The following is a 27,640-nucleotide window of genomic DNA, read 5'->3' on the forward strand; positions in this document are numbered from 1 at the left end:
GCCTGGATGTCGACTTATAATAAATAGATTGTATATTAATATTGCCTACAATGTTACGCCATACGCTTAAATAAATATCAGTAAGGACCGGTTGCACTCAACAATTGACGGACCGATTAACATCAATCAGCAGTGAACTTTTGTAAACTGACGCGAATTTATATAAAGGTCAGGAAAATTACCGTAGTAAGCTGTTATGCGTTACAATATTAAATTATGATTAAATCCCGGAAGTTTAAATGTAAGCAAAACACGGCAAATGCAAATGTTTTGTTCAGGAAGTATTAAAAAGTATAAACAATGAGAGAAACACGAATGTTTTTTTTTTAAATCAGGGTGTATCTACTAGAGATTTAAGGTAGCAAGTCTTACCTGAAGCAAAAATTTACTAATTCAATTAAAGGGGCCAACCAAATTCGCTGATTTACATCGCTGTAGCATGCATGAACGTTGTATAAGCAATGAAGTTATGTACACAATATTTTAGCTTAGTAATTGTTCTTTAATTATGTCCACTGATATTTCAAAAAATATATCTTATCAAAAGTAAAAAAAAAAAAACCGTGAACTCTTTTCTCGAGTTAAAATCCATATATACTCCCTTATTATGCAACGCTTAGACACTAAACTGTAACCAATCGTGAGAAATCATGTATACATCAATTATGTTTGCTGATTTTTCAATTATATAAATAGTTTTTGAGAAACCGATACTACGGGCGAGTCACTCGACGCGACGCACGCGCAATTTTTCTCTGTGAATCGTTCGTACGATTTTGAGTTCTGAGTGATACTGTTCATTTAAAGTGAGTGTTAAGAGAGCAAACGAGTGATACAGTATGCAGCATTGATTACTCTTTATTTACGAAAATTACTGTACAGTTCACACATAGAATAGATAGGTATTTATTATGCTGACCATACGAATAGACCCGCGAACGTAAGCTATAAAACCTAGGATAATTTTTCGAAGTACGATTAACTCCAGTTGTAAATCAAAATTGTGACACAAAAATAATTAAAAAGACCGTTAGGTGAATGTTGGTCATTTATTACGATTATGATTGTTATTGGCAGATAGTTCCATAGTATAGCGGGAATAGGTAAAATTTTCGTGAGCATGCCACCCGTTTTAAAGGATTAGATCAAAACGACCAATGCAAGTTCAGCGCACAAATACAAAAGTTACACAACACACAATGGCTACAGCCGCGGTGAAACCGCAAGCCGCCTCTGTGAGCTTTAATCTTTACGAAACTACTAAAGCCTAATTAAATTACGGGCCCAGCATGCAAGCGGAATAGAATTGTTCGTGTGCCCGGCCAACTGGATCGTATAAACAAAGTTGTGGGCCACTAAAGAAGGAAAAATACTGATCGCAATAAATTACACGAGTTGAGTCCACACCGGGTTCAGAGCGCGATGTCGGCGTCGACGTTGCATATTCATCTTTCATACGCGCTCGTTCCATTTTAGTTTACCGCAGAATTTTGCAGAGCGCGGTTTAAACGCCGAACAGAGAAAATGGCGCCCGAACTAAAACTCTGCTTGCTTTTGTTTGCCAGTAGCGCCCTCTATTACGACGCAGCGGCGGAACTCGGCGCCGAGCAAAGTTTTAAGTGTTTACATTCCTGTTCTGTCGCTTTTTGCCAATTCTACTTAATGGGAACGCAGGGAGTTCTCAGCACCTCGTTTAATTCGGCCATCGTGGGTATATTTTAGTGTTTATTTAATCCGTCAAGATTCTGCTACTCCTTACTTTATTAGGAAAACAACTGTGTTTTGTTTCGAAAGATGTTTGAGTTTCTAATTATGATAAGACGCGAAGCAAAGCAGCCGGAGCTAATTGTGTAAACACGACACGTTAATAAATTGTTATTTTAGGACAATTATTGCTACCGCATATTTTAAATAAGTTTACTTTATATCATTGTGTATTTTTATACTTTTGTTATAAGTTGAAGAGGTCTTAATAATTTGATGACGAGTTCAAACTTATTTCACAACTTTTCTCAATCTTCACTCAATTATGACAGGGGAATATTCCGAGATAATGTAGTAAGAGACATAATTAATACGTGGTCCCAGAATCCCTTGAGTTGAGGTGACGTCGCGCCAGGAACTGTGTTCAGACGGTGCGTAATGCTAGATCGTCCTAATTTAAAGTTATATTGCAATTAGAAGCGCGTTTCTAGAAACACGTTCAAGTGTAGCACTCCTAAACTTAATTATTCACTATAACGCGTAGTAGTATCACATATGTGACAAATAGGTAATAATGTCATGTCACTGAGGATCGCCGTGGCAGCGGTAGCGTCACACTACGCGCACCTCCCGGGTCTCCACAATAACCGTAAATTAACCAAGATAAACCTTAATCAAACATCCCTTGTGTTCGATTCCCCACATTTATTGCCCAACAATAGTTCTGATTTACGATTTAGGATTGCACGAGGCCGCCACGGGATCGTCCGTATTATTTATACTTACGATTGTTAGGTACTTACTAATGCCCAGTTTAGTATTGAACAGAGCCGATAACAACAACCTATCGCCGTAGACAGCTACTGTAGCGAATTTAATTTCCTGTCTGCGAAATCAAACAGTTAATCTAATGGCAGATGTAAGTTAGTTACCTAGTTTGTTATCTATTTCAATAGTTTTGTTAGATCAACTTGTCTAATATATAAACTGCTGCTATCTGCTATTTAGTTTTGCAAGTTTGCCTTTGATTTAAGACAGATCTACGAGAACATTAGTTGGATAAGATTTAAATATATGTTCGTCGCAAGCTAATGAACATTGCGTTATAGGGACATTATTTACTTTAAAATTCTACCATTCACATGATGACGTTCACCTTTTTCCGATTCTGATTAAGAATTCAATCCCCACATATTGCCAAGCTTGCACTTTTGGCGGACGCTAGCAATATCAAGGCAATAACCCATCGCGAACGTAATCACGTGTTCTGCAGTTAGGTTTATATTGCATTGCCTTTCCGCTCCGAGCTCTGTCCCATTTAGAGTTGCTCCCAAATTTAAACCCATTTAAACATAATTTAAACACTCGCTGAAACGGGATGCAATTTGATGGTAAAAGCCTAAATGTTGCGCTCGAATGACTCTAATTACAATCACCAAGTGTATTGAGGTGCTAATAATATGGAGTGAGTTTAAACTTGATTGCTAAATAATGGTTGATTGTGGCACGTATGCCTTTACTGCATATTTAACGAGGAATATATTTGATTGCGTTATTGTCAATGTGAAGGCCTATAATAAGCTGATTCGAGAATGGTCTTTACCTTACTTAACAATACAGTATAATCACTCGGCTGATACACATTATTTACTTCCTAGTAACTCGTGAAGCTGAAGGTATAGAGAAGTAACCTTAAATTACAATGCTTCTTTTACAACCCACCCATAAGAATAGTTTAGTACATAATAAATAAAAGTTCATCATCTTCCTAGTGTTATCCCGGCTTGCCACTGGTCATTGGAGCCATGGATCCGCTTGACAACTAATCCCAAGAATTGGCGTAGTACTTTTTACGAAAGCGACTGCCATAACATAACAAAGTCCCCCGCCGTGTGTGTCAATAAACTCAAAAACTACTAAACGGATTTTCATGCGGTTTTCATCCATCAATAGAGTGATCCTTGAGGAAGGTATAGGTGTATAATTTGTTAAAGTTTCCCCGTGCGAAACCGGGGCGAGGCGTTAGTAATAAATAAAAGATAACAAACGAATTTTCAGAAAATCAAATGGGGAGTGCATAGTTTACAAAAAGCATTATTGACACGAGTACGATGCTCTCGCTATGACGGCCCTAATTGTACACTTTCACGGTAAGCCTCGATTATTCGTTTTTATTTGCGTTAAAAAGAACTTCGTAGAAGTTGTGCTTCCAAATCGGTCCACGTCCATAATGTTTATTTAGGGTCGCCGTCATCGAAAACGATGAGGAGGACTATATTATTATCAATTAATAAAGAGCCTGATAAAAACTGCACGCTTCTTCGCTTCTGTGGACTTCTTTCTAATGCTAAAAAAAACGAAGTATAGAATACCACTTTGTCACAGTAACGAGGGGCGTTGCATCTCTTTCTCTCGGGCATGGGAGCCATAAACGTGTCTCTTACAGGTGGAGTGTTTTAAGAAAAAACAGGCACGGTCGTAATTATGTGACTTTAATTTCCTCACCTACTACCCGCATGTAGGAGCTTTTGTAGACGGTATGGAAGTACGGTGCGTCGGCGGAAACTTCGCAGCGGTATCGTCCGCTGAGCGCTCGCGTAGCGTCGCGTAGTACCACCTGATGAGCACCCGAGTGATATACCTGTGAAACATAACAATATATTAGTGTTTTAGCCTCTTAACGACTCTTTATCGCGTAGAAGACGTTACTGCGCATCCAGGGCCTATTATTATTTTCGTACTATCTATTGCAACCTCCATTGCGCTACCTTAGAGGAAAAATTTCGAGAGAAAAAGTATCTTTTGTCCTTATTTAGCTTATTCATTATTTGTGTGCAAAATTTCATTCAAATCCATTCAGCCATTTTTGCACAATGGAGGAACCATCATATAAATATCAAAACATACAAACTTTCACATTTATGTTAGTAAATAAATTTCCAAAGACTCGATTTTACCAATTTATAAGTGGATTGCTAAGTTTATGTTCACATTTGGACAAAATTTATTGATTCCGTTTGGAACAAAATTTTGACATAGGTGTTGTTACAAACAGAATGAATACATTTATAACACGTGAAAAGTCAATCATTTAAATTTTTAAGATGTTTATATTTAAAAAACTTTCTAAATAAGTATATTTAGAAAGTTGATCAAATATGTCCTTAACTATGTACAGTATCTGATGCATTGAGGTATAGTACTAGAGTCAGCATCTCTAACAAAATGATTCGGCACTTCATTGCGTTTAGTACGTCTCCGACTACTGGCGAGATGCCATGCATGTAACGAAAATTAAAAAAATATATATAAATTAAAAATGCCTCTGTCCGTTATGAAAAAGTATTCTAATAATATCAAGACGTAGGTTCTAATGATTACCTACCTTATTATTTGCAGAATATATACATAATAATAATATATTACTCTTTATCTCGTAATTCTTCGTAGTGTTTTTATTATAGGTATTTAAAGAGTATATTATGCCGTAAGCGCGATTTTATCAAAATTGCTATGAGTACGAGAGTTAAATAGAAAGAGTTTTATGACTATTTTTTATAAATTTTTACATCGTCAGTGTCACATATAAAAAAAAAAAATATACTTGTATAAGGAAATAAATACTTACATAGATCTTGATATAACAGTTTCACTTCTTTGATACGCTTATTCTTTAGCTTAGTGACAGACGTCAAACGCCGAAAATGGCGGAGATAATTTGTTCTCGACAGCCTATCTAGTACAACTATGTCAGTGATCTGATGGCGACTGTACACAATTTTGAAATCCGCCGTTATACAGCTCTCCATATTTGCCACTTAAATACTAAAGAGTGCAGAAGATAGTGACAGTTGTTTAATAATATTATACCAACTGGGCATGTTTTCGGTTTTCGAGCTACTTTGCACGTACTACATAACGCAGGCTTTAGGATTTATTTAAGAAACGCCCTGTTTCTGTACATTCATTGTAGAATAAGCCGACTTTATCCGTTGATTCAAGTTATTGGCGAAACCGACAAAAGAACTGGAATTGTTTTACCTTTCTCTTTGATCCGAGTTTTTGTAAAATAATATTTTTCTTAGAACTTGTCTTTTCAAACGCGTAATATGGTAAATATATAGAAGTCCGCTTCCTTTAAGTCACGATAAGAGGTATACAATCTCTTGCACAGAGGCAGGAAATAGCGCGTTGATACACAAATGACTTGAACTGACGACTTCAGGTTACCTTGGTAACGCGCGACGTGAGCTTATTGTGAGAAGAATATTTACTATATCACAGTAATATTACAGAAATATGATCAGATATTCGTGTGATATTAACACTTTTATTAACGTGCTGCTTGACCGGGTGCGAGCTTGTCAGTTATGCTCATGATAATCCAGTAAATACCTACCCCCTTATTCATAAATGTCTACTAAAGTTGACAAGCCGCTAATAATCGTTTGTCCCTTTCCATCATAGAATACGTCGGAAAGGGACAAACGATTATTAGCGGCTTGTCAACTTTAGTAGACGTTTATGAATAAGGGGGCTACTCAATAGTGATAGTGTGAGAGCGCCAGTAGTCCGAGACTGATACAGCGCCTTTCACCCGAGTTAAACAGTCTACTTTTCATTTCAAATACGAGGAAAGTTAAATAAGTACATGTGTATTTAAAAAAAAACCGGACAAGTGCGAGTCGGACTCGCCCACCCAGGGGTCCTGTGCTTTTTAGTATTTGTTGTTATAGCGGCAACAGAAATACACCATTTAAACGGTTTTTAAAATACAGCCTGGTGACAGACGAACAGACCGTTATACCCTTTGGTTACGGAACCCTAAAACATGATTAAGTTTAAACTTTTATAGTATTTCTTGGGGGTATTTACTAATACAAACGGGTAACATTTATTTATCCATTGCTGACATTGTTATTTCTTTATTTTTGTTTCTTAATATTTTAATGTCTTAGATATAAATAACGTATATGTAAAACTCTCATGTAAACGTTTTGGTGTTGCACTGTAAGTTTATGTTGAAATAAATAAATGAATGAATCTGATAATGATTGATAAAAATTATCTATTCCTCAAACTATCTGCACACCAAATTTCACATTAAGAGGAAAGGAGAGGGCCACTGCTCCATACAAACGTAGTCCCCATTTTCTTCTCAGGATATTGACATTGTGGAAAATATTTTTACATTATTGGATGTATATAACCACAGCTATGCTACTTTCTTTCAAACTTACTTTTTTGATTGTTACCTTTGTGGCAAAGTGGCTATCTATATATTTTTTTTTGTTTGACCTTTTTCAATTTTTTGTTTAGTGTAAAAATTAGCGAAAAAGAGATTTAATACAAATTTTTAAATTCTTGTAACTTATAATATTAAAAAAAATCGAAAAAATCAAACGTAGGGGCATAGCTGTGGTTGATATACAACTAATTGTGTAAAATATTTTCAATAATGTTTATATGCAGAGAAGAAAATGAGGACTACGTTTGTATGAAAAGACGATTTTGCACGGGTCCTCCACTTTCGCCTTAATCGGTTCGGTGGTTTAGGTATGAAGGAAGAGGTAACAGACAAACAGATAGCGTTAAGTTCGCATTTATAATATTAATATTTACTAGCTTCTACTCACGACTTCGTCTGCATGGAATCAGTAATCAGTACGTTTATTGTTTCCATAGGTAAGTATTAGATGTTACATGATGTGTTTTGTTCTGCTATGAAACCCTGCCGGGCACTATAATATAACTTTTTTTTTTTATACTACGTCGGTGGCAAACAAGCATACGGCCCGCCTTATGGTAAGCAGTCTCCGTAGCCTTTGTACGCCTGCAACTCCAGAGGAGTTACATACGCGTTGCCGACCCTAAACCCGCCCCCCCTCGATGAGCTCTTAAACCTAAAGTCTGCATGCAATATATTATTTAGACAATCATTGACATTTATACTGTGTTTTCAAGAAACTCTTTTAAATTAGACGCTGAAAGCGGGAACTGGGAACGGGAGCGGGGGGGGGGGGGGGGGATCATGATGATGATGATCGGTTCAGAGATTTAAGCGTGAAGAGGTAACGGACAGACAGATACAGCTACTTTTTTCCATTAACCCCTTGACCGCAAAAATGTCAACTGACGCGTGCGGCAGCAGCCTAATATCAATCTTCGTGCATTCCTACTCGTACAAGGTTCACGAAGACGCTCCGCTCACGCATAGGTGTGGTGTTCAAAGATTCAGACAAACGGTTCGAATTTACATAAATCACCTGTGGCTACAGTAATGAGAGACGGATTTTTTTTGACACGACTTCTATGTACATAATATACGAGTTAGACGGAATGCCTGTTGAACAAAATGTGTGTTGGACGAATTGCAATGCTGTCAGACGAAATACCTGTTGGCGTAATACACGTTGGACGAAATATGTGTTGACGTAATACGCGTTGGACGAAATGCTGTTGGACGAAATACGTGTTTACGTAATACGCGTTGGACGAAATGAATGTGTGACCAAATACGTGTTGGACGAAATGCGAATTGAAATATCATTAGGACGAACTGCGTATTGGACGTACAGCTAACAAATCAATATTGATACTCAAGCAAGCGATAGATTCCAAAACTGAACCGCGCTACGCTCGTGGAATCTTTATAGTGGCGAGGCACGAAGATTAAACAGATTTTGCCATCGAGTGAAGCACAAGTCATAGCAAGCGAGATTTGGCGATAATTTGCCGTATCCGATAAGTCTCCTGTTTTGTTTTTGGCTCCCCGTAACCACTATGGTTTTCATAAAATCAGCAGGCAAGTACGAATGACCTAATGCACAGATTCAGGAACATGGAGAGCAGTTGTGGTAAATGTTGGCCAGCATATCTAAAGTGCTTTATACTGGGTCCATCGTGATCAGATGACTTTCCCCTCTTCATTTTATTAATCACTTTTGCAATCTCTTTAGAGGTAAAATGCACATCACGCAGCAGCTCGCAGCACTTTGCCCCACATGTGGTTGTATGCAACTTTCTTAACAGTTTTTGAATAATCCACAGAGCCTTTACCAGCTGGTGTGGTGAAAATTATAATTTACGTCACTTAAACGTATCCAACAATTTAGTTACACAGTAAGTAGCTGAGGCTAAAACTGGAGCTAATATAATATCTATAGCAGCTTTTAGACTACGCAAGAAAGTTCCCAACTTCGGGGATTATTCCAAACTTTGAGATAGAGTTTACGGATCTTACGAACCGAGCAAGAAATATCAAGAATTCAATGCATTCTTAAACACGTGTTAAATTCATTTACATTTAAACGAACGTTACTAAGTGGTTCTGCGAAAGCAAGCGAATTGCCAACTCGCTAGATACGGACGGAATCTAAGTCAGGTCTAGCGGGGGTGATTAGCTTTAAAATAGTTTAAATACCGCCTAACTAATACCGGAGACTGGAATGAAATGCTTCAGCAAACTATCCGCTAAGTCGGCAAATGCCAATAAAGGATCCAATCAAGACTTTGAATGCATTACATAAACTTGAAGGTAATAACAATATAGGTCGATATAGGTAAAATGAATCAAAATTTTTAGTTTAATTCTTTTGCTTCGCGAAACAAGGAGCTGGACTCCAAGTCCCTATTAATAAGCTTTAAAGAAAGAGTCAGTAATTTTATCGTAAGTAGTTATTTACCATCGAAACCTAGATCGGGTAGAAGTAAAGTTGTATGTATGTTTGACGTATTGGAATTTAAAATGCACTTCTAAACATTGTTTATGCACATACACTTGTGCTAACTCAAATATGTAAAGGCGCGAATAGTGATGTGCCGTTACTGGGAATACTAGCCTGGAAACGTTCTCAAGACGGGTAATTTAGTTAATTAAATTTAATTTTTATTTAATAAAATATTTATTTTGTTAAAACATTCAATTTATTTTAAAAGTCTTACAAATAATTACACAATTACTTACATTAAGTAACTAAGTCATACCCGTTACTTATCGCTTCCGGTGCAAAAGTGCCCATAATGCTCACGGTATTACCCCGCTGGATGGCTATGGACAGCCTCTTCACCAGAAACTATTCGGAGCGGGAGTCCTTTCCCTTTTGCCTAAGTCGACGGCCTATCTCCTGCACAATTTTTTTCGTGTCAGCACCCGAGCAACCAGCCGTTTCCACCGCAAAAGGGACGAAAATATACTCGAGCCCAATGGAGCATACTTTTGGCGCTTTACCGCCGCCTGGTACTCGACCGCCGCTCCGGCCGCGCGTGCCGTGCGACTGATATGAGAGGCGGCGAAGGTGCTGATGCACGTAGCGTCCCAGACCAAGCACCGTCCTCTCTCCCACGGCACTAAGGTTAGGCCATCAGGCCGCTTGCCGTCCGTGCGACTTAGACCCGGAGGTTCAAGCACGGATGGAACGCCCGCTGACCTGAGCGCCCTCTGTACCACGTCGTTCAGGGCATGGTGACGCGGATGCCTGCATCGCCGGCAACTCAATACATGATATGAACCGCAGATGCATACATAACATATTATTTACTTCTTAATTGTTTCTGTATTTTTTATCCTTTATATTTATTGTATTGTATATTAGGTGTGTAATAGGTATATTGCTAGAAAATACCTCATTCATTAATTAATTTCCCGGTAACGTGCCCGGCAAGATGCCCTGCTTCAGACTTCTTTACTAGGAAAATTGGCATTTAGTAATCTAAATTCTGGGAAAGCGAAATTTCCAGTGATAAGTAAATTTGATTGGTTGTCGCAATGTGAAAACTAAAGTATTTATTTTATTCAAGTTTATTACCACTTAAAAAAAAATCCACTTAGCATGTAAAAAATGCATGGAAAATTAAATCCATAAAAAATAAATAGTTACTTGTAGCTGATGTATGGATGGGTTTATCCTTTAAGTAAGCTTTAGCAGTTAATCCGTTGTATGTAGTATTTACTCTTAATTCATTCTCTACATTAACTTCTACGTACCAATAATTTCAATAAAATTGTATTAATATTATACTCACTGTATTTCAATGATAATGTAAGCATAAAAATGCTACAAGTATGTAATTTACCTTTATTTGATGAGGTTCCGTTCTGAAATTTCAACAACATATATTTAATCTATATAGTTTAATAGATGATTTGTTTTGTAGTTAATAACTATTAATTTCATTAGCATCTAAAATATTTGCAGTCGTTATAATATACTCGTACATAAATAGCGTGACCAAAGATAGACTAAAATTATACAATATGCTTTATTGCTTCGAAAAGTTGAATTTCTCGATATCAATTAGTATTTTTTTATGGTTTAAGGTTGAATGGTTGCAGGTATTCTGATTTTTAAATTGGTAAACCTTAAAATTGGTAACATGTATGTATAAGATACGATTGCTCGTTGTGATTGGTGCACGCGAATGCATTGTAACCTAGTATATGCTATTTATGAAAGGCTAGGCGCCTTTGACCAACTCTAAGGGCGGATAGTGCATGCTTGCACCTCCTAAACGAATATATTACGGGATTACGGTATAGTCTCGCTATATGCGAGATGGTGCTGCCATGGTGATGATAGTCATGATGACCGTGATGGTGATAGATGTGTTGTGTAAAAAACCTATTAACGCTAAGCAATAAATCTTATTTTCTGGCTGGGTGACCTCAATATATCTCTATTTTCCATCTATTAGTTTGCAACTGGGATGCAGTGGACATCTTGTTGCTACCGCAAAGCTATTTTCTGGTACGCCGCACTATAAAATAATATAAATTGGACTCAGAAAGTATAGGGTGGTAATACTTTAAAATGTGTTTCATAGTTTAATAGCCGTTATAACGGCCAGATTTCTAGAGATTTACTAATTTTATTCTTTAGTTTTATTCTATTTTCGATGACTACAAAAACAATCCAGTTATTAATCAAATCCATATTGGTTCGTAATTAAAGAAACACAACATTATAAACAATATAAGCAGGTACCTAACCAGAATCAAATTGCTCTTATGTGTGCTTGACATGAGTAACCATTTCCTTATTAGGCGACATTAACCTTACCTATACGTAATTCATACACGAGTCAGCGGGTTCGGCCATTACAGCCTGTGTGCACTTTAGCGTACGCAGCTGGTAGCCGAATAGAGTTAAAAGCTTCGATCCATCTTACGGAAAGTCGTCCACTTTGAGCAACCGCCGAACTAAATCATGCCCGTCCCGCGTTCGAGATCTCTGACCCGATTTTCAAGGGCCGGACTGCGTCACATTTCGTCTTAAGCTGAGTATGTATGCTTTAGATGTGCAGCCGGCGAGCTGTGGACGAGCGACCGCTCGCTCTGTTCGTCTCCCCGGTACCGTCCGCAAATAGCACGATCTGCTTCACTACAGGGCCGCTGAACGTCTTGAATCTCAATATGCAAGCGAAGCGCTCTCAATCGATGCATGTAAGAACTCCGTCACGTGTACCTAGATCGTTTGAACGTTTATTACCCCATACGCCATTCCGATGCAAAGTTAAAGTATTCGCTATTCTCTGAAAGGGTTTATAATGTATTATTTTGGCACAATGTTATATCTCGGCAGTGGCATCGTGCCAACAGCTAAAGGTTTAACGTGCCCACTGCTCCGCGAGATTCTTAAGTGATTTTTTGCATCGCACTCGCCGGCGGCAGTTTAACGAACTAGCAAGATGTTGCAGAACCATTGACCCATATATAATCACGGTTATGATGTTGTTTATCGCTTGCCGTAAGCAAAACTATCCAAGCACTTTGCAAAACACTTCGGCAGTTTTATTTGATTTATGCTTACTTATTTTACGATTCTTTTAGCTGTCAGTGTAGTTAACTCTGTGCATCTATACTAATACCCCTAAGGGAGGTCAGGCGACTTACAGTGAATTAAGTTGACTTAGTAAAGTTTGCATGAAACTCAACGGTTAAGCTCACGTTTGGGCTCCTTAGATCACCTTAGACAGTAACAGTTGAGATACTTAGTTTACCTTATGCCACGATGACCAATAATCGGCGATTTATGTATACTTTTCGTCAACTTTCATCATCTTCATAACTAGGGAACACTAGTTATTTTTGTTTTACGAGTACAAGGAGACAAAGTTGTTGTTTAAATGCTCGTACTAATATCGATACAGACTTACTTGGGTATCAAGCGAAAGATTTCAAAATTGAACCACGAATGTAATGGCTATCGTTAGATCGTTACCGTACCGTTACGGCTACCGGCTACGGTTACTAGCTACGCTACGGCTACCGGCCACGGCTACCGGCTATGGCTATGAACTACGGCTACTGGCTACGGCAAACGTCCCGTAACAGGTAACGTTACATCGGAATTCGGCCTCAGCCACTGGTTGGCTTGGACACTTTTTCTTTAATATATGACATCTATTTCAATTTATGAGTATAATTTCATCATTTACTAGTAAATAAATTAAATTGGTTACCTGATAAAATAAAATACTCACGGCACCCACCGTGTAAAAATTCAATGACAGACTAGTTTTATTCAGTTTTAAAATATACCTACAGTTTATTAATCCTAGTCCTGACCCAGTCTCCTAGCTGATGTTTGGTGCGTTTTATGCAAATAAAGGAAGGAAATCCATATTATTTTTTATCCTGTTTTGAATTTTATAAAAAGATTGCTTCCCTGTTTGCTGGCCACCGGGAGATGATTATTGTAAACTGTCATGTACGAGCTAATGTCAATCAATCAATTTTTCGTGTTATGGCTCCATCAAGGTGTTGATGATTCTGCCAATGTCGAGGTTGGATAACCTTACTTGAAAGTGTGAAGGTCATTTTGACAACGTACGTCATGACACCTATAGTTGTCCTTGGCGCTGTGGGCACGACTAGTTACGACGCCTTTAGGGGTTCTTAAAAAACCGGCCAAGTGCGAGTCGGACTCACACAGGAAGGGTTCCGTACCATTATCTATAAAAACGGTCACCCATCCAAGTACTGACCCCGCCCGACGTTGCTTAACTTCGGTGATTGGATGAGAACCTCGAGATTAGAAAGAAATATTTATTTTATTCTATTTTCAGTATTTGTTGTTATAGCGGCAAAAAAAAATACATAATCTGTAGAAATTTCAACTGATTATCTTGCGTTTAACTGAACTAATATTCATGCGGTTTTTAGAAAAGTGTTTGTTACATTCTGGAGAAGGTTTTAGTATACAGGGATGGTTTGAAAAACAATTGGACCTGGTAGGTGGCGCTGCTATCGGTATATCGTCAAATTTGATTTGCTGAAACCGATTCAGATGAAATTTTGTGTAGATATATATTTCAACGATTTCCTGGATAGTTTGGAAACATCACTGAATCCACCATCCACCCATTGGTGCCACCGTCGTGTTTTTATCACCGCACCTCCCGCCAAAGAAAAAAAGTTCATCCTCACGTTCTCGGAACGTGGCAAACCAAGAACAAGTGGGCATCTCGCTCGTTTTTACCCAGAACGTGCAAGTTGTGGAATAAGCTATTTTCTGAGGTGTTTCCCTTGCGCTATGACATGGGTTTCTTCAAGAAGCAGGTATTTAGGGTTCTTAAAAGTTGGCAACGCATTAAGTGGCTCCTTCGATGTTGCTTATATCTATGAGCGGCGATGACTGATTCCCATCAGGCGGCTCGTCTGCTTGTTTGCTGCCCTTTACCCTGAAGCTAAAATCACTTCTGCAGAAGGCCTACTATTCCGTTTCTGAATTTCTAACGGAATTAAATAGAAAATACTTTTTAATACAGTTGCTCAAAAAGTGCAATTTTACTTAGCTGTTTCGCGTGCGTAAATTTGGATTTCGCGAACTAGTGCTTTTTACTTTTCCACGTGTTCCAATTCATGACTACTTATTGATGAGTGTTAATGTTAGTTTCCTTTAAAAGTCGTAATCAACATAAAAACCTACTGTTAATGTATAAATAATAAATTTAAGCATATTTCATATATTATTACTTACCTCTTCATCATTATAACACGTTTATTTTTTAATATTGAATATTGAAAAACCGTTCTTGATGGAACGGAATAGCTGCCGAAACGCCTGTCAAAGCAGAGGCGTTTTTTTCTCACCGCAAGAATGTTTTAAGTTTCCAAAGGCAACATTCGATATTGTTTTCATACAATTTAAATATACACAAATAATCGTAAATAACGATACTTAGGTAATAATAGTATAATATTTTATATTTACAATTGTTTCTGTCTTATAGTACATGCATAAAAAAGTACTTACTTGTTGTTTTTCTTATTTTTTCGCAACTGTATTAAAAAACGTCGTTCGCTACACGTACGGAAATGTCATTCTTCACTCGTCCCGAGTAGATATCTCGGTACTCGCGAAGTAATGACATACTTTCCGCACTAACATCGAAATGTACTATTAATGTATAAATTATATTATGCACAATAATGCTGAAATTTACAAACTATTTTAATTCCAAATAATTATATTGACCATAATTAATATATTACCACAATGACTATTTTTCCTTATGTTGTAAATGTTAAATTGAATTTGTGTAATTGTATATTTAAAATTACCTTACAATGTTTATTCAGTACTAAATAAATTAATATGAATAAAAGGATAAGAATATGAATATGAGCATGAGTATAAGTATGAGTATGAGTATTAGTATGAGTATGAGAATGGGTTTGAGTATTAGTATTAGTATGAGAATGAGTATGAGTATGAGTATTAGTATGAATATGAATATTACATAAAAAACAAAAAAGGTAGTAAAACATTTTTCTTTCAGAAAGCATCCTTAACAACAATTATTTCTTGGAATTTCAATTATAGAGAACCAATTCTTTTATCTATGATTCACCTAATGCTATGCATTTTTCCCGTTAATGAGGATGCATTGAACCGTTATAAAACAAGATTTGTGGGATGTCTGGCGTAAAGGTGTGTAGCACAAGCATATACTGTATAAAAATATTTGTGCCTGTGTCTTCCAGTGGCCATCTGAATGTAACCTTAACCTATTTACTACCAGCGAGCGCTACCCGTAGCCGATTACGTAGTTTATCCGCTTTGTAGCGAAAAGCACCAGCCCAAACGAGAAATGTATGGGGTATAATTACTAAAATACATATTATTAACATTATAACACAAAAATGGATTTCAGAGAAGCAGTTATTTTATCCAGTCTTTACCAAATGCAATAATGCGTTTTTCGGTTTACGAGCTCACATTGAAACATGGTTATAATATATGATTTGTGCTATATTTGACGCAGGAATACATTCGGTTGGCAACTGCAGTATCCATTACTGTTGCAAAGTTGATGCGAACGTAACAGTAACGTGAAACCGTAACCCTGCTGTGGTCGCAATTCGAAAATGTCACTATTAGAGCGTTAACGCTGACTAGCCGGTTGCGTTATTTGCAGCATCATAAACAATATTGAAATGTCGATTCATTGACACAAATAGGAATGATTGCGATTGGCCGCGTGAACTGTGGAATGCACCCGATCGTATTCGATAAACACGAGCATCATGATCTTTATCGTTCTATAGAGAGCCCATTAAGGCACTTAGTTCCACTACAGCTTCGTAAATTGTACTTTAAGTCAGAATATTGATGAGTGAGGATCAAATAATCTACGTAGATTATTGTACTCGTATATTTATTTATTTATTGTAAAACATTATATAAGTTGACCTCCAGGGGCGTATTTACTCTAGGGCCTTCCAAGCCATGGACCGCGGCGCTTATCCGCCAAGGGTGGCGTAATAATGTTTTATTTTTTTAATATTTAAATCGCGTTTTTCCTTAACTTCTGGGGCAGCGAAACTTATTGCCCCAAGGCGCCAAATTTTAAAATATGCCCCTGTTGCCCTCAGTAATTGAAACAATAACTAAGTATGTAACAAAAAAATATTGTACGAAACCTATCCCGTAGCTGTCATACGTTAGAAAGTACAAAGGCAAACTTATGCTTATAAGGGATCTCTTCCAGCTAACCTAAAAAAAAAACTATAGGTTTGACGACCGGTCTGGCCTAGTGGGTAATGATCCTGCCTATGAAGCCGATGGTCCCGGGTACAAATCCTGGTAAGGGCATTTATTCGTGTGATGAGTATGGATTCCTGAGTCATGAGGGTTTTCTATGTATTTAAGTATTTATAAATATTTATATATTATATTATATATCGTTGTCTAAGTACCCTCAACACAAGCCTTATTGAGCTTACCGTGGGACTTAGTCAATTTGTGTGATAATGTCCTATAATATCTATTTACTTATGTAACTATACGTATACCTGAAGTAATCTTACATCATTAAATGTAAACTATAAAATATACATAAATACATACTCATATCTATAAATGATATAAATTACATTGTATTTATGTTGAACTGTTGTTAAAAATAATATTAATAGTGGTAGCAAAAATCAAGTTTATACACTCATTATTCAATTTCATTTCTCTTGTTTGCTCAATAAATTACAAAGAAAAGGTTCTTGAGATTAGCGTTTGTTAATTGAGCATAGAAAAAATATGATAGTACCTAAATAGTGCGTGGTCAGAATATTTCGTAAGTCCGCTGTAGGTGCAGAAATAACGTCACGAGAACAAGATGAATTTCCATTTACCTATCATAATGAAGTAAAACTACGGTTCACATTTCCTGTACCCCTAGTGTAAATTTATTCGATAGTGTGACGTGAAGTACGCGTTTGCGTTAAATCTCATTTTGTATGGGATTTTGAGTTTCCCAAACGTCCCGCTCCCGCTCCCGTCCTCCCATCGATTTAGAAACGCGCGCTGTTTCTAAATCTCATACAAAATGAGACTTAACGCAAACGCGTACGTCACGTCTCGCAATCGAATAAATTTACACTAGGGGTTAAAGACCTCAAATATAACTTCTCATGATGCTTTTAGAACACTGTATCACACATCACGTAAGTAACATTCGAAATTTATTCACTGCATTCTCACGTTATAAATTCGCAGTTCTGAAACTGATTTTACAATGTCACTTACGGTTATTATACGTGGTGGGAAATATTGGCGGTATCATATTTTTTATGAGAGAACGCGTTGACTCATTTTACTTTTATCAATATAAAATGAGTTCTCTTGACCTACAATATAACTATCTGATATTCCGGAAAATTTTCCAAATACAGATAAATCTCTAAAATTTACGATCAAAATTATATCTTTTACTGTCTTGATTGTTCGACGTATAGAACCATCACTTTATGTTAAACTTTTACAGAATGCTGACTGTACCTATTCAAGTAAGTATTGAGACACGTGACGTAGTATTTTAAATAGCACAGCCTCTATTTACAGTCTTCTACAGGTTGGTGGACCACACAAACTTCTATCGGCCCAATTCGAACAATGCTTATAAGATGTCACACCGATACGATACCGATGTCACACCGATACAGAAATGACATTACTTCAACCAAAAAACGTCACCTTTGACACTAGGGAGGGTGACCAAATGTCCCGTATTTTACGGGTTGTCCCGTATTTCAGGCACAAATTTTTCATTGTACCGTAATTTGGCGAAATCAATACGGGACAGTACATTGTTTCGTAATTCTATGTTTCAATTGCATTTAATGATAAAAATACCTATATTGATTATTTCACATTTTCCTTTCCAGATAATTTAAAAATGGCTGTGGTTTAATTTTTTTTTTTTTTAGATTTGATAAAGAAATTTGACTGGTATAGGTTAGGTCATTTAATTGATTATGCCAAATTTTATTAATAAAAAAAAATGTTGATTTTTAATAAAAAGCGGCCCGTCCCGTATTTTAACCTCGAATCCCATATTTTCAATACAATTACCCCGTAAAACCAAAAATCTAATTTGGTCATCCAATTTGACACTGACAGATTGGTATCTTATCGGTGTGACGTTTAATAACCATTGTTCATCTCAGTGGTAAGGTTGCGAACCCTTGATATATGGTCTAACATAATAGGAACTCTTCACACAACATACATGGAAAAGGTATATGACGAATTTCCACTGCTTAGGTCGGGCACGGATCGGATGTACAAACAAGCTTTCTTCCACAAAAGATACAAAATACAGTTATATGAGAATGACAATCACGAAGGACTCAATCCCCGGGACCTGAGAATCTTCACTCCAAAACAAACAGCGGGCCGGGCTCTGGAACCTTCTCAGAAGACCCGAACATGTCAATCACCACTCCGCTAGGAGCCTATAAACTCGGTATGGATGAGAGCATAACAACAGGTCATTTAGACCGCGGACCAGGAGCATATATCGTCAATCATCGCCTCCCGGCTGATATCTTGTCGGATGATAGTTTAGATGCTGTTTTAAATTTAAAAACCGTCAGCCAGTTGTATCGCGGTAAAAAGACCGTCAGCTATTGACATGAACATGTAAAAAATACGCGCCTTACCACCTTATGTCCGCAAAGTATGCGCAATGTGTAAATTGCGTAATCCGTTTATTTGAAACGCCTCATGGAATGCTACTATAACATGGCGCTTATATTTTACATGTTCATGCGATCAGCTGAAGCATTAAATAAACAATAGCATCTGAATTATTAAGTATCTGACAAAGTATCAAGCGGGAGGCGATGGCTAAATTTTTTTACGAGTTTTGGTGGCTGGCATTCCTCAAACCACCAATGGAGCGACAGCTGACGTCCACGAGGGTCATCACATCATACATAGCCGTTAACCACTATACGAGTTTTTGCCCGGGACACGGTCATGGAAATCTGTTCCTGGCTCGCAGTCCAATAGACTATTTAACAAACATCTTTTGATAACAGGTGTCACAGATAGTCCCCTATGCCGAGGACGCATGGAGACAGAAGAAACAGCCTCTCACGTAATGCTGGAATGCAGCGGAGTAGCTCCATATAGGGCTAAACATCTCGAATCTCCGAGGTACTACTACTCAACATCAAAAGGAACTGTTGGTTAGTGTTTTATGCTGATGCATTATTGTATAATTGAAACACTTACGTCAACGCTGATCCCAGTCTGCGAGAAAACCCTCGTGTTGGGCAGCTCCTTGGGCACGAAGCGGAAGAACTCCTGCGCACCGTGGTACCACTTGACCGTGTACAGCTGCTCGCCAGGGTCCAGCGTCCAGCGGCAGCCGAGCGTGGTGCCGGCGCCCACGCCGATGGCTTCTGGCACGCTCAGGTGAATGTCGCGGAGGCATAGGACACCTGGGTACCAAATAAATAAGTAAATAACTATGGAACAATCCTACACTTAGCGTTTGGCAAACAAATTTTGTCATAATATTGAAGTAGAAGAAAAAAATATGATTCTCTCTGCCTATGCTCCAGTGACAAGTGACTTTTGTCATGCCATATATACATATTTATATCTAAATACATATTAAGAGTAAGATATATTATAAAACATCCTCATGGATTCCTGAGTTATCTTAGGAATGAATAATCCTGATAAAGACATTAATAAATGACCTTGACCTTACTTGAACCTGGCTACCAACGAGGCTAAGAGGCCGTTACAAAACAACAAAATGCGCTTTAGTTTGAAGAAGACCAAAAAAAAGTCTGGATATATTTTTACAAACTGTCATTATTTATTATTTAACTACAACTTTACTAAAATATCCTGTTTTACTGTCTAAATTTATTAGACCGCATTTATAGTAGGTAACTTGACCATGACGTCATCACTTTGACAGGACGAAAAAAGAGTGATTTGACTAAGCAATCAACTATCCTGTTAAGCGGGGGCGTAGCCAGGAATTTAGAAGGGAATAAAAGATAGGGCACGCTGAGTGAAACTTGCGACGGAAGAAATAATAACCGTCGCGCAGGTTTTCTCCTTATCTCATTTACTCTGAAAATTTGCTTCTGTTTATAATTTTACTGATCAGATCCTTCGGCAATGTCACTAGCTATCATATTATTAAATGTAAATTACACATGGTCTCGCGTTTTTTTTCTGTCAAGCCAACTTTAACCTTATAAGGTTTGGTTTGAGTCCTTGCAAATATACCTAGTCTTTTTCCCGTGACAATTATTTCATGGCATTTGCCTTTTAGTACGTTCATGTTAAAATTCGAAAATGCATTTTCACCTATGTCTGATCCACCGAACCTTGCTGGTAGTATCATTGTAATTAATGGTGGGTTCCTTCTACATCGAGTGGTTTGGCAATCCATGGAAAAATGTATCTCCCAAAATTCACAAAATATATGCACACCTCCTGGGATTGCGCAACCTCGGATTACACGCATTTAGGACCAAATGAAGGTATTAAGACGATGTCCAGCTTGCTGGGAATTATTCCACAAAACGCTTTTTATGGATCTAATATCATTCGCCTACTTAATAAAAAAGGAAAATTCCATATAAAAACCACAATTTTGTGTCAAACTCGTAACACATTAGTTACTCCACGTGAAGAATTACATTACATTTACAACTGTGCCGAAATATTGCACACACAAAAATAACAAATCTACGTGATATTTTATTTATTTCTTTTATCTATTGAACAAAGTTTTAGTAAAGGCTGACCTATTTAAAAGCAAGATATACTCATGCATGGTGTTTTTAGTTAATTTCTCAGTGCTAGTTCCCCCACTTACAACCAATTTTGACAATCAAATTGGTATTTGACTTTGTTGATTGATAAGAATTAATATGCAGGCTGTCAAAAAACGGAAAAAGCTGGGAGATTTGAATTTTACCATATGTACCTTTTATGTAAAACCCTTTTTATTTCCAAAAAAAATATTAGGTATGTTTGATAAAAGGCTCATTCAGTTCTCGTGCATTTTTTTCGTACTCCGTACATGTATTGGCGCGGGCGAGACGCACGATAAGATACATACATTAATTAAATATCATTCTGATATCAGCGTTCGAATTGGCCTGTATATTACTGGAAACCGGATAAATTATAATGGTTTATTTTGTTAAATTTGTAACAAACAGCCCTACAATGATTTAGGAGAATTCAAGAACTATTTGTATCGATAGAATTTAAGTAGGTACTCGAGCCTTCTGAAGCGTTGTGTTGCTTTGTTGATCTTTAGTATTGGAACACGTGCCAAGGCAATTGTGACTTATTTTAATGGCTGTCGCGATATGGTGACAAAATAACTTAGGTGAATTAATGACTAAAATTTTAAATATTATGGAAATCGGTATTCATAAACGAGTAAAGTGTTTTCTTAAGCCGACCTGTTACAACTTATTTAGAAATAGTCCATACGGGGGGGATTGAACTCATAAAATTGGAACCCCGTTGACTAAGAAACAATCCCAGTATGGTCTCTTTACAAAAAAGCCGCCCAAGGGTAAGTGGGACTCGCGCCCCTAAGGGTTCCGTAAACACACATTTATATATATATTTAAGATTTTACCCTTTTGCTGGTATGGCTTTTTATCGTATCTTCCCGGCACTTACGTAGTTTCAATAAAAAAAACGAAAAGTCTTTTGGATAAAACTCACGAGTCAACGATCATGTTAAAAATAATTTTCGTGGAAAGTATTTATTACACTTTTATTCTTGGTTTTTTCATATTTTTTATACGCCCGGTCCACAACTTAATGGAGGGGAAGGGATACATTATTTTTTTATATTTTAAAGCAATTATTTGAAAAAGTATTTACTTAATCAAAAAACTTTTTTGAAATCTAAACTTAATTTTTAAAGACTTATCGGATGGTGTTATCACACATATGCCAACCTTAAAAATTACTATTTTTAGTGCTTCGTACATACTTTGTTCATGAAGTACTTATGGGATCATTTCGATTTTGCAAATCGGTTAAATGCGTTATTTAATTTTAAGTTCTAAACTTCGTCGGCTTACAAACTACACCTATATTCATAATTTTGTTTAAAAATACCTTATAGTTATTGAGATAAATGGCTGTGACGCCAGTGACATTCGGACTGACTTTATTAGGTCTTCATGTTTGCCATTTTGGCTACAGAACCCTAAAAAAGAGGGTATCTTTTTCATACAGTTAAAAAGTTACGATAGAGTATCAAAAATTCTTAGGAATATATTGAAATGGAAATGCAAATATCACGTCACAAACCGTCAAAAACCGTATGCAATTGCGTAGGTACGAAGCAATGAACGACGTTGCGTTATACATACAAATATATCGATAGAATTTAATTGTTCGACCCTCGTGAATAGTGTAGTGTTGATTTGTTGATCCATGGTATTGGGACACGGACGGATAATTGAAATGCTAATAATGTCGGGACATCGCGTCATTTCGAACGCGATCGCTCGCCGCTCGCCGATGCGCGTCACGCGCCGCGGACCCTAAACTTTACTAAACGTTTCGGCTTTTGGGAAGTGAAACGTAGACGTCAGTAAAAGTTTGTTTTGATGGTAGGGATATGAATTTCGTTACTGTTGGTAGATTTACATATACATATATCAGGATATGCGAGGGTAATAATTACCGGCACACACCTATTTCACAGAATGACTCTGTGTCTCGAACAATTGAGAAGTAGTTTTAATTGTACAATGTTCCTGCGTATAAAGTAGGTAAAATATCTATACGATTTAGTACAGTAGTGCAAAATTATGTCATCGGCAGTCCCCGTCAGTTAGCAGCTTGGTAATTACTAGCGTGGTTTACGAGTAAATAGATCCCCTAAAAGGAAAACATTTCTTGCTATACTTTTCGACATGTAAGTAAGTAACCCCATTTCTAAATATGATATATCAAATTCTTAAGTAAAGTAAAGTATGTTAAAGTATGTATGTATTACGAGCTCTTGAGATGTTCATCTTTGACGGTTTCATATTATGTAGAGTAACATAGTGTAAACATTGGTTATATGGAACTTAACCTAGAAGCAGCACAAGGCCGTTTATCTCAGCCTCCTGGCTTCACGCTCAGACTCGAGCAGAGTGAGGATGTCGCCATCGCGGACCGGGCCCTTCACGTTCCGGATGATCTGACGGCTGGTCTCTCCGATGAACTCGACCTTGATTTGGGTACACTGTCCCTGGGACCCGGTGCGACCCAGAACCTTGACGACGCGGGCGAGAACGCTGGGCTTGTCCATTTTACTTGGATTATCGAGCAAAACTCGGGAATTTACACGTGCGCGTTCGGTGGCGTGTACGAAAAAAAAAGTAATGTAATTAAAACTACGAGTATTATGTTTAACTTCAGATCTCAAAATGTAATATATTTCATATCAATTTATTTTCATGCCCCTGTAGACATAGACATAGTATACAGCCGTCCACTAAAATCTAATAATAGCATTTCCTATTACCTCCCACCTACCCAAAAGACGAGCGGACTGAAAGCACGTACCGTTTCGCACATATAAATTCAGCGAACCTTGTTTTTACCTCTCGGATAGAAAACATTATAGTAAATAAGGTGGAACCTTGCTGTTGATCCGTTAGCCGTCCCGACCAGAATTTCACGTAAATAATCAAATCCTGGCCTTCATCTGTGGGTTCCAAAGGTTGTCGGAATACATAAATCCAGAGATACGTGATCGAATTCAAGATCGACTCAATACACAATCCTGTCGGCATGAACTCATTACACTGTAACCAAATTCAATTTACTGTTCCGACCACATCATATCACATATTTCATATCGGGAGCCAGTTTCACGTATAACGAGCATTTATTTGATCGCTGTATTATGTGCAAATAAAAAATATATGCGCTATTTGAGTTCGACATATTAAGTTTATGAATATTATGCTATCTCCACAAGCGCAGTCTATACGTCCGTATTATATGTTGGTATAATTTCCGGGAAAGGACGTACCTCTATACCTGCAGGGCTAAGATGGTCGACTCTTTATCATTTGTCACCATGCCTGTCACGTTCTAACAAGTATGTAAGCGCGAAAGTGACGGGCATAGTGACAAGTGATAAAAATGTAACCATAATGCCACCGCTGTCCGATATTTGCTAGAGCTTGTGATAATAACGTTTCAAAGTTGTATGTATGCATTAGCAATGACTCTAATGACAATTAATTTGGGGACAATCTTACACACATCGACCTAGCCCCGAATTAAGCAAAACATGTACTATGGGCACTAGGCGACGATATACATACTTATATAGATAAATATACACTTACATACATAGATAAATAAATAAATAATATGGGGACATTAATTAGTTAATTAATTCATTGGGGGGAATGTGTATGTATTCTTACACACTTCGGTAAGCTCCAGAACACTTGTGTTGTGGGTACTCAGAAAACGATATAAATAATATGTATACTTAAATACATAGATAATATCCATGACTCAGGAACAAGTATCTGTGCTCATCACACAAAAAAATGCCCTTACCGGGATTCAAACCCATGATCATGGGTAGTGAAACCTATGATCATGGGTTTGAATCCCGGTAAGGGCATTTTTTTGTGTGATGAGCACAGATACTTGTTCCTGAGTCATGGATATTATCTATGTATTTAAGTATACATATTATTTATATCGTTTTCTGAGTACCCACAACACAAGTGTTCTGGAGCTTACCGAAGTGTGTAAGAATACATACACATTCCCCCCAATGAATTAATTAACTAATTAATGTCCCCATATTATTTATTTATTTATCTATGTATGTAAGTGTATATTTATCTATATAAGTATGTATATCGTCGCCTAGTGCCCATAGTACATGTTTTGCTTAATTCGGGGCTAGGTCGATGTGTGTAAGATTGTCCCCAAATTAATTGTCATTAGAGTCATTGCTAATGCATACATACAACTTTGAAACGTTATTATCACAAGCTCTAGCAAATATCGGACAGCGGTGGCATTATGGTTACATTTTTATCACTTGTCACTATGCCCGTCACTTTCGCGCTTACATACTTGTTAGAACGTGACAGGCATGGTGACAAATGATAAAGAGTCGACCATCTTAGCCCTGCAGGTATAGAGGTACGTCCTTTCCCGGAAATTATACCAACATATAATACGGACGTATAGACTGCGCTTGTGGAGATAGCATAATATTCATAAACTTAATATGTCGAACTCAAATAGCGCATATATTTTTTATTTGCACATAATACAGCGATCAAATAAATGCTCGTTATACGTGAAACTGGCTCCCGATATGAAATATGTGATATGATGTGGTCGGAACAGTAAATTGAATTTGGTTACAGTGTAATGAGTTCATGCCGACAGGATTGTGTATTGAGTCGATCTTGAATTCGATCACGTATCTCTGGATTTATGTATTCCGACAACCTTTGGAACCCACAGATGAAGGCCAGGATTTGATTATTTACGTGAAATTCTGGTCGGGACGGCTAACGGATCAACAGCAAGGTTCCACCTTATTTACTATAATGTTTTCTATCCGAGAGGTAAAAACAAGGTTCGCTGAATTTATATGTGCGAAACGGTACGTGCTTTCAGTCCGCTCGTCTTTTGGGTAGGTGGGAGGTAATAGGAAATGCTATTATTAGATTTTAGTGGACGGCTGTATACTATGTCTATGTCTACAGGGGCATGAAAATAAATTGATATGAAATATATTACATTTTGAGATCTGAAGTTAAACATAATACTCGTAGTTTTAATTACATTACTTTTTTTTTCGTACACGCCACCGAACGCGCACGTGTAAATTCCCGAGTTTTGCTCGATAATCCAAGTAAAATGGACAAGCCCAGCGTTCTCGCCCGCGTCGTCAAGGTTCTGGGTCGCACCGGGTCCCAGGGACAGTGTACCCAAATCAAGGTCGAGTTCATCGGAGAGACCAGCCGTCAGATCATCCGGAACGTGAAGGGCCCGGTCCGCGATGGCGACATCCTCACTCTGCTCGAGTCTGAGCGTGAAGCCAGGAGGCTGAGATAAACGGCCTTGTGCTGCTTCTAGGTTAAGTTCCATATAACCAATGTTTACACTATGTTACTCTACATAATATGAAACCGTCAAAGATGAACATCTCAAGAGCTCGTAATACATACATACTTTAACATACTTTACTTTACTTAAGAATTTGATATATCATATTTAGAAATGGGGTTACTTACTTACATGTCGAAAAGTATAGCAAGAAATGTTTTCCTTTTAGGGGATCTATTTACTCGTAAACCACGCTAGTAATTACCAAGCTGCTAACTGACGGGGACTGCCGATGACATAATTTTGCACTACTGTACTAAATCGTATAGATATTTTACCTACTTTATACGCAGGAACATTGTACAATTAAAACTACTTCTCAATTGTTCAATATTCTCAATATTCTTACACACTTCGGTAAGCTCCAGAACACTTGTGTTGTGGGTACTCAGAAAACGATATAAATAATATGTATACTTAAATACATAGATAATATCCATGACTCAGGAACAAGTATCTGTGCTCATCACACAAAAAAATGCCCTTACCGGGATTCAAACCCATGATCATAGGTTTCACTACCCATTAGGCCAGACCGGTCGTAAAGATATCATCCATAATTCAGGAATAAATATTCAGGGTCACTAACGACTAGACTATTAGGAGGCCGTTAACATAACTAATTACTTTCCCGATGCTGTTCCTGGAGCTCTTAAGACAAGAGAGCAACTTCTCTTGTCAGCAAGAGAAAGGCTTAGTAATCTCTCGGCGCATGTAGGTCTGACTTTGTTAAGATCCTGCTTTGCTGTTCCGAGGATCACGTACATCTTACGCACAGTGCCTACTTGGCTACACCCCACACATGGACTCCTTTGACCTGGCGCTGAAAGAATCTGCTGAGTGTCTTTTAAATGTGTCCCTCAATTCGGACCAGTGGGGCCAGGCCTCTTTACCAATACGCAATGGCGGATTGGGTATACGGCGCTCACGAGACGTGAGCCTTCCTGCCTTCCTTGCGTCGGCGGCTGAGGTTGTGGATCTTGTCACTAAAATTT

The 27,640-nt window shown here is 37.6% G+C and overlaps 3 protein-coding genes across 3 annotated transcripts in view; 1 reads left to right on the forward strand and 2 right to left on the reverse strand.

Moving 5' to 3' along the window:
• Window positions 1-27,640, reverse strand: part of LOC133519982 (uncharacterized) — a 56,032-nt gene that overhangs the window by 7,714 nt on the left and 20,678 nt on the right. Inside the window, exons 3-4 of the mRNA XM_061854202.1 lie at window positions 19,725-19,933; window positions 4,210-4,345 (exon numbers count right to left, since the gene is read on the reverse strand). Of these exons, the coding sequence (XP_061710186.1) occupies window positions 4,210-4,345; window positions 19,725-19,933 (345 nt within the window). The remainder of the gene's footprint in view (window positions 1-4,209; window positions 4,346-19,724; window positions 19,934-27,640) is intronic.
• Window positions 23,483-23,859, reverse strand: LOC133519452 (small ribosomal subunit protein eS28-like). Its single transcript, XM_061853457.1, has one exon. The coding sequence runs from the start codon at window positions 23,794-23,796 to the stop codon at window positions 23,599-23,601; it is 198 nt and encodes a 65-aa protein (XP_061709441.1). The 5' UTR covers window positions 23,797-23,859; the 3' UTR covers window positions 23,483-23,598.
• Window positions 26,342-26,710, forward strand: LOC133519453 (small ribosomal subunit protein eS28-like). The gene has a single exon (XM_061853458.1). The coding sequence runs from the start codon at window positions 26,397-26,399 to the stop codon at window positions 26,592-26,594; it is 198 nt and encodes a 65-aa protein (XP_061709442.1). The 5' UTR covers window positions 26,342-26,396; the 3' UTR covers window positions 26,595-26,710.

This window comes from Cydia pomonella, chromosome 7 (genome assembly GCF_033807575.1).
Source record: "Cydia pomonella isolate Wapato2018A chromosome 7, ilCydPomo1, whole genome shotgun sequence".
NCBI classification, from domain to species: domain Eukaryota; kingdom Metazoa; phylum Arthropoda; class Insecta; order Lepidoptera; family Tortricidae; genus Cydia; species Cydia pomonella.

What these genes read in the sequence shown, in the direction of transcription:
- LOC133519452 (XM_061853457.1), bottom strand. Translation starts at nt 23,796, where the DNA reads ATGGACAAGCCCAGCGTTCTCGCCCGCGTCGTCAAGGTTCTGGGTCGC.
- LOC133519453 (XM_061853458.1), top strand. Translation starts at nt 26,397, where the DNA reads ATGGACAAGCCCAGCGTTCTCGCCCGCGTCGTCAAGGTTCTGGGTCGC.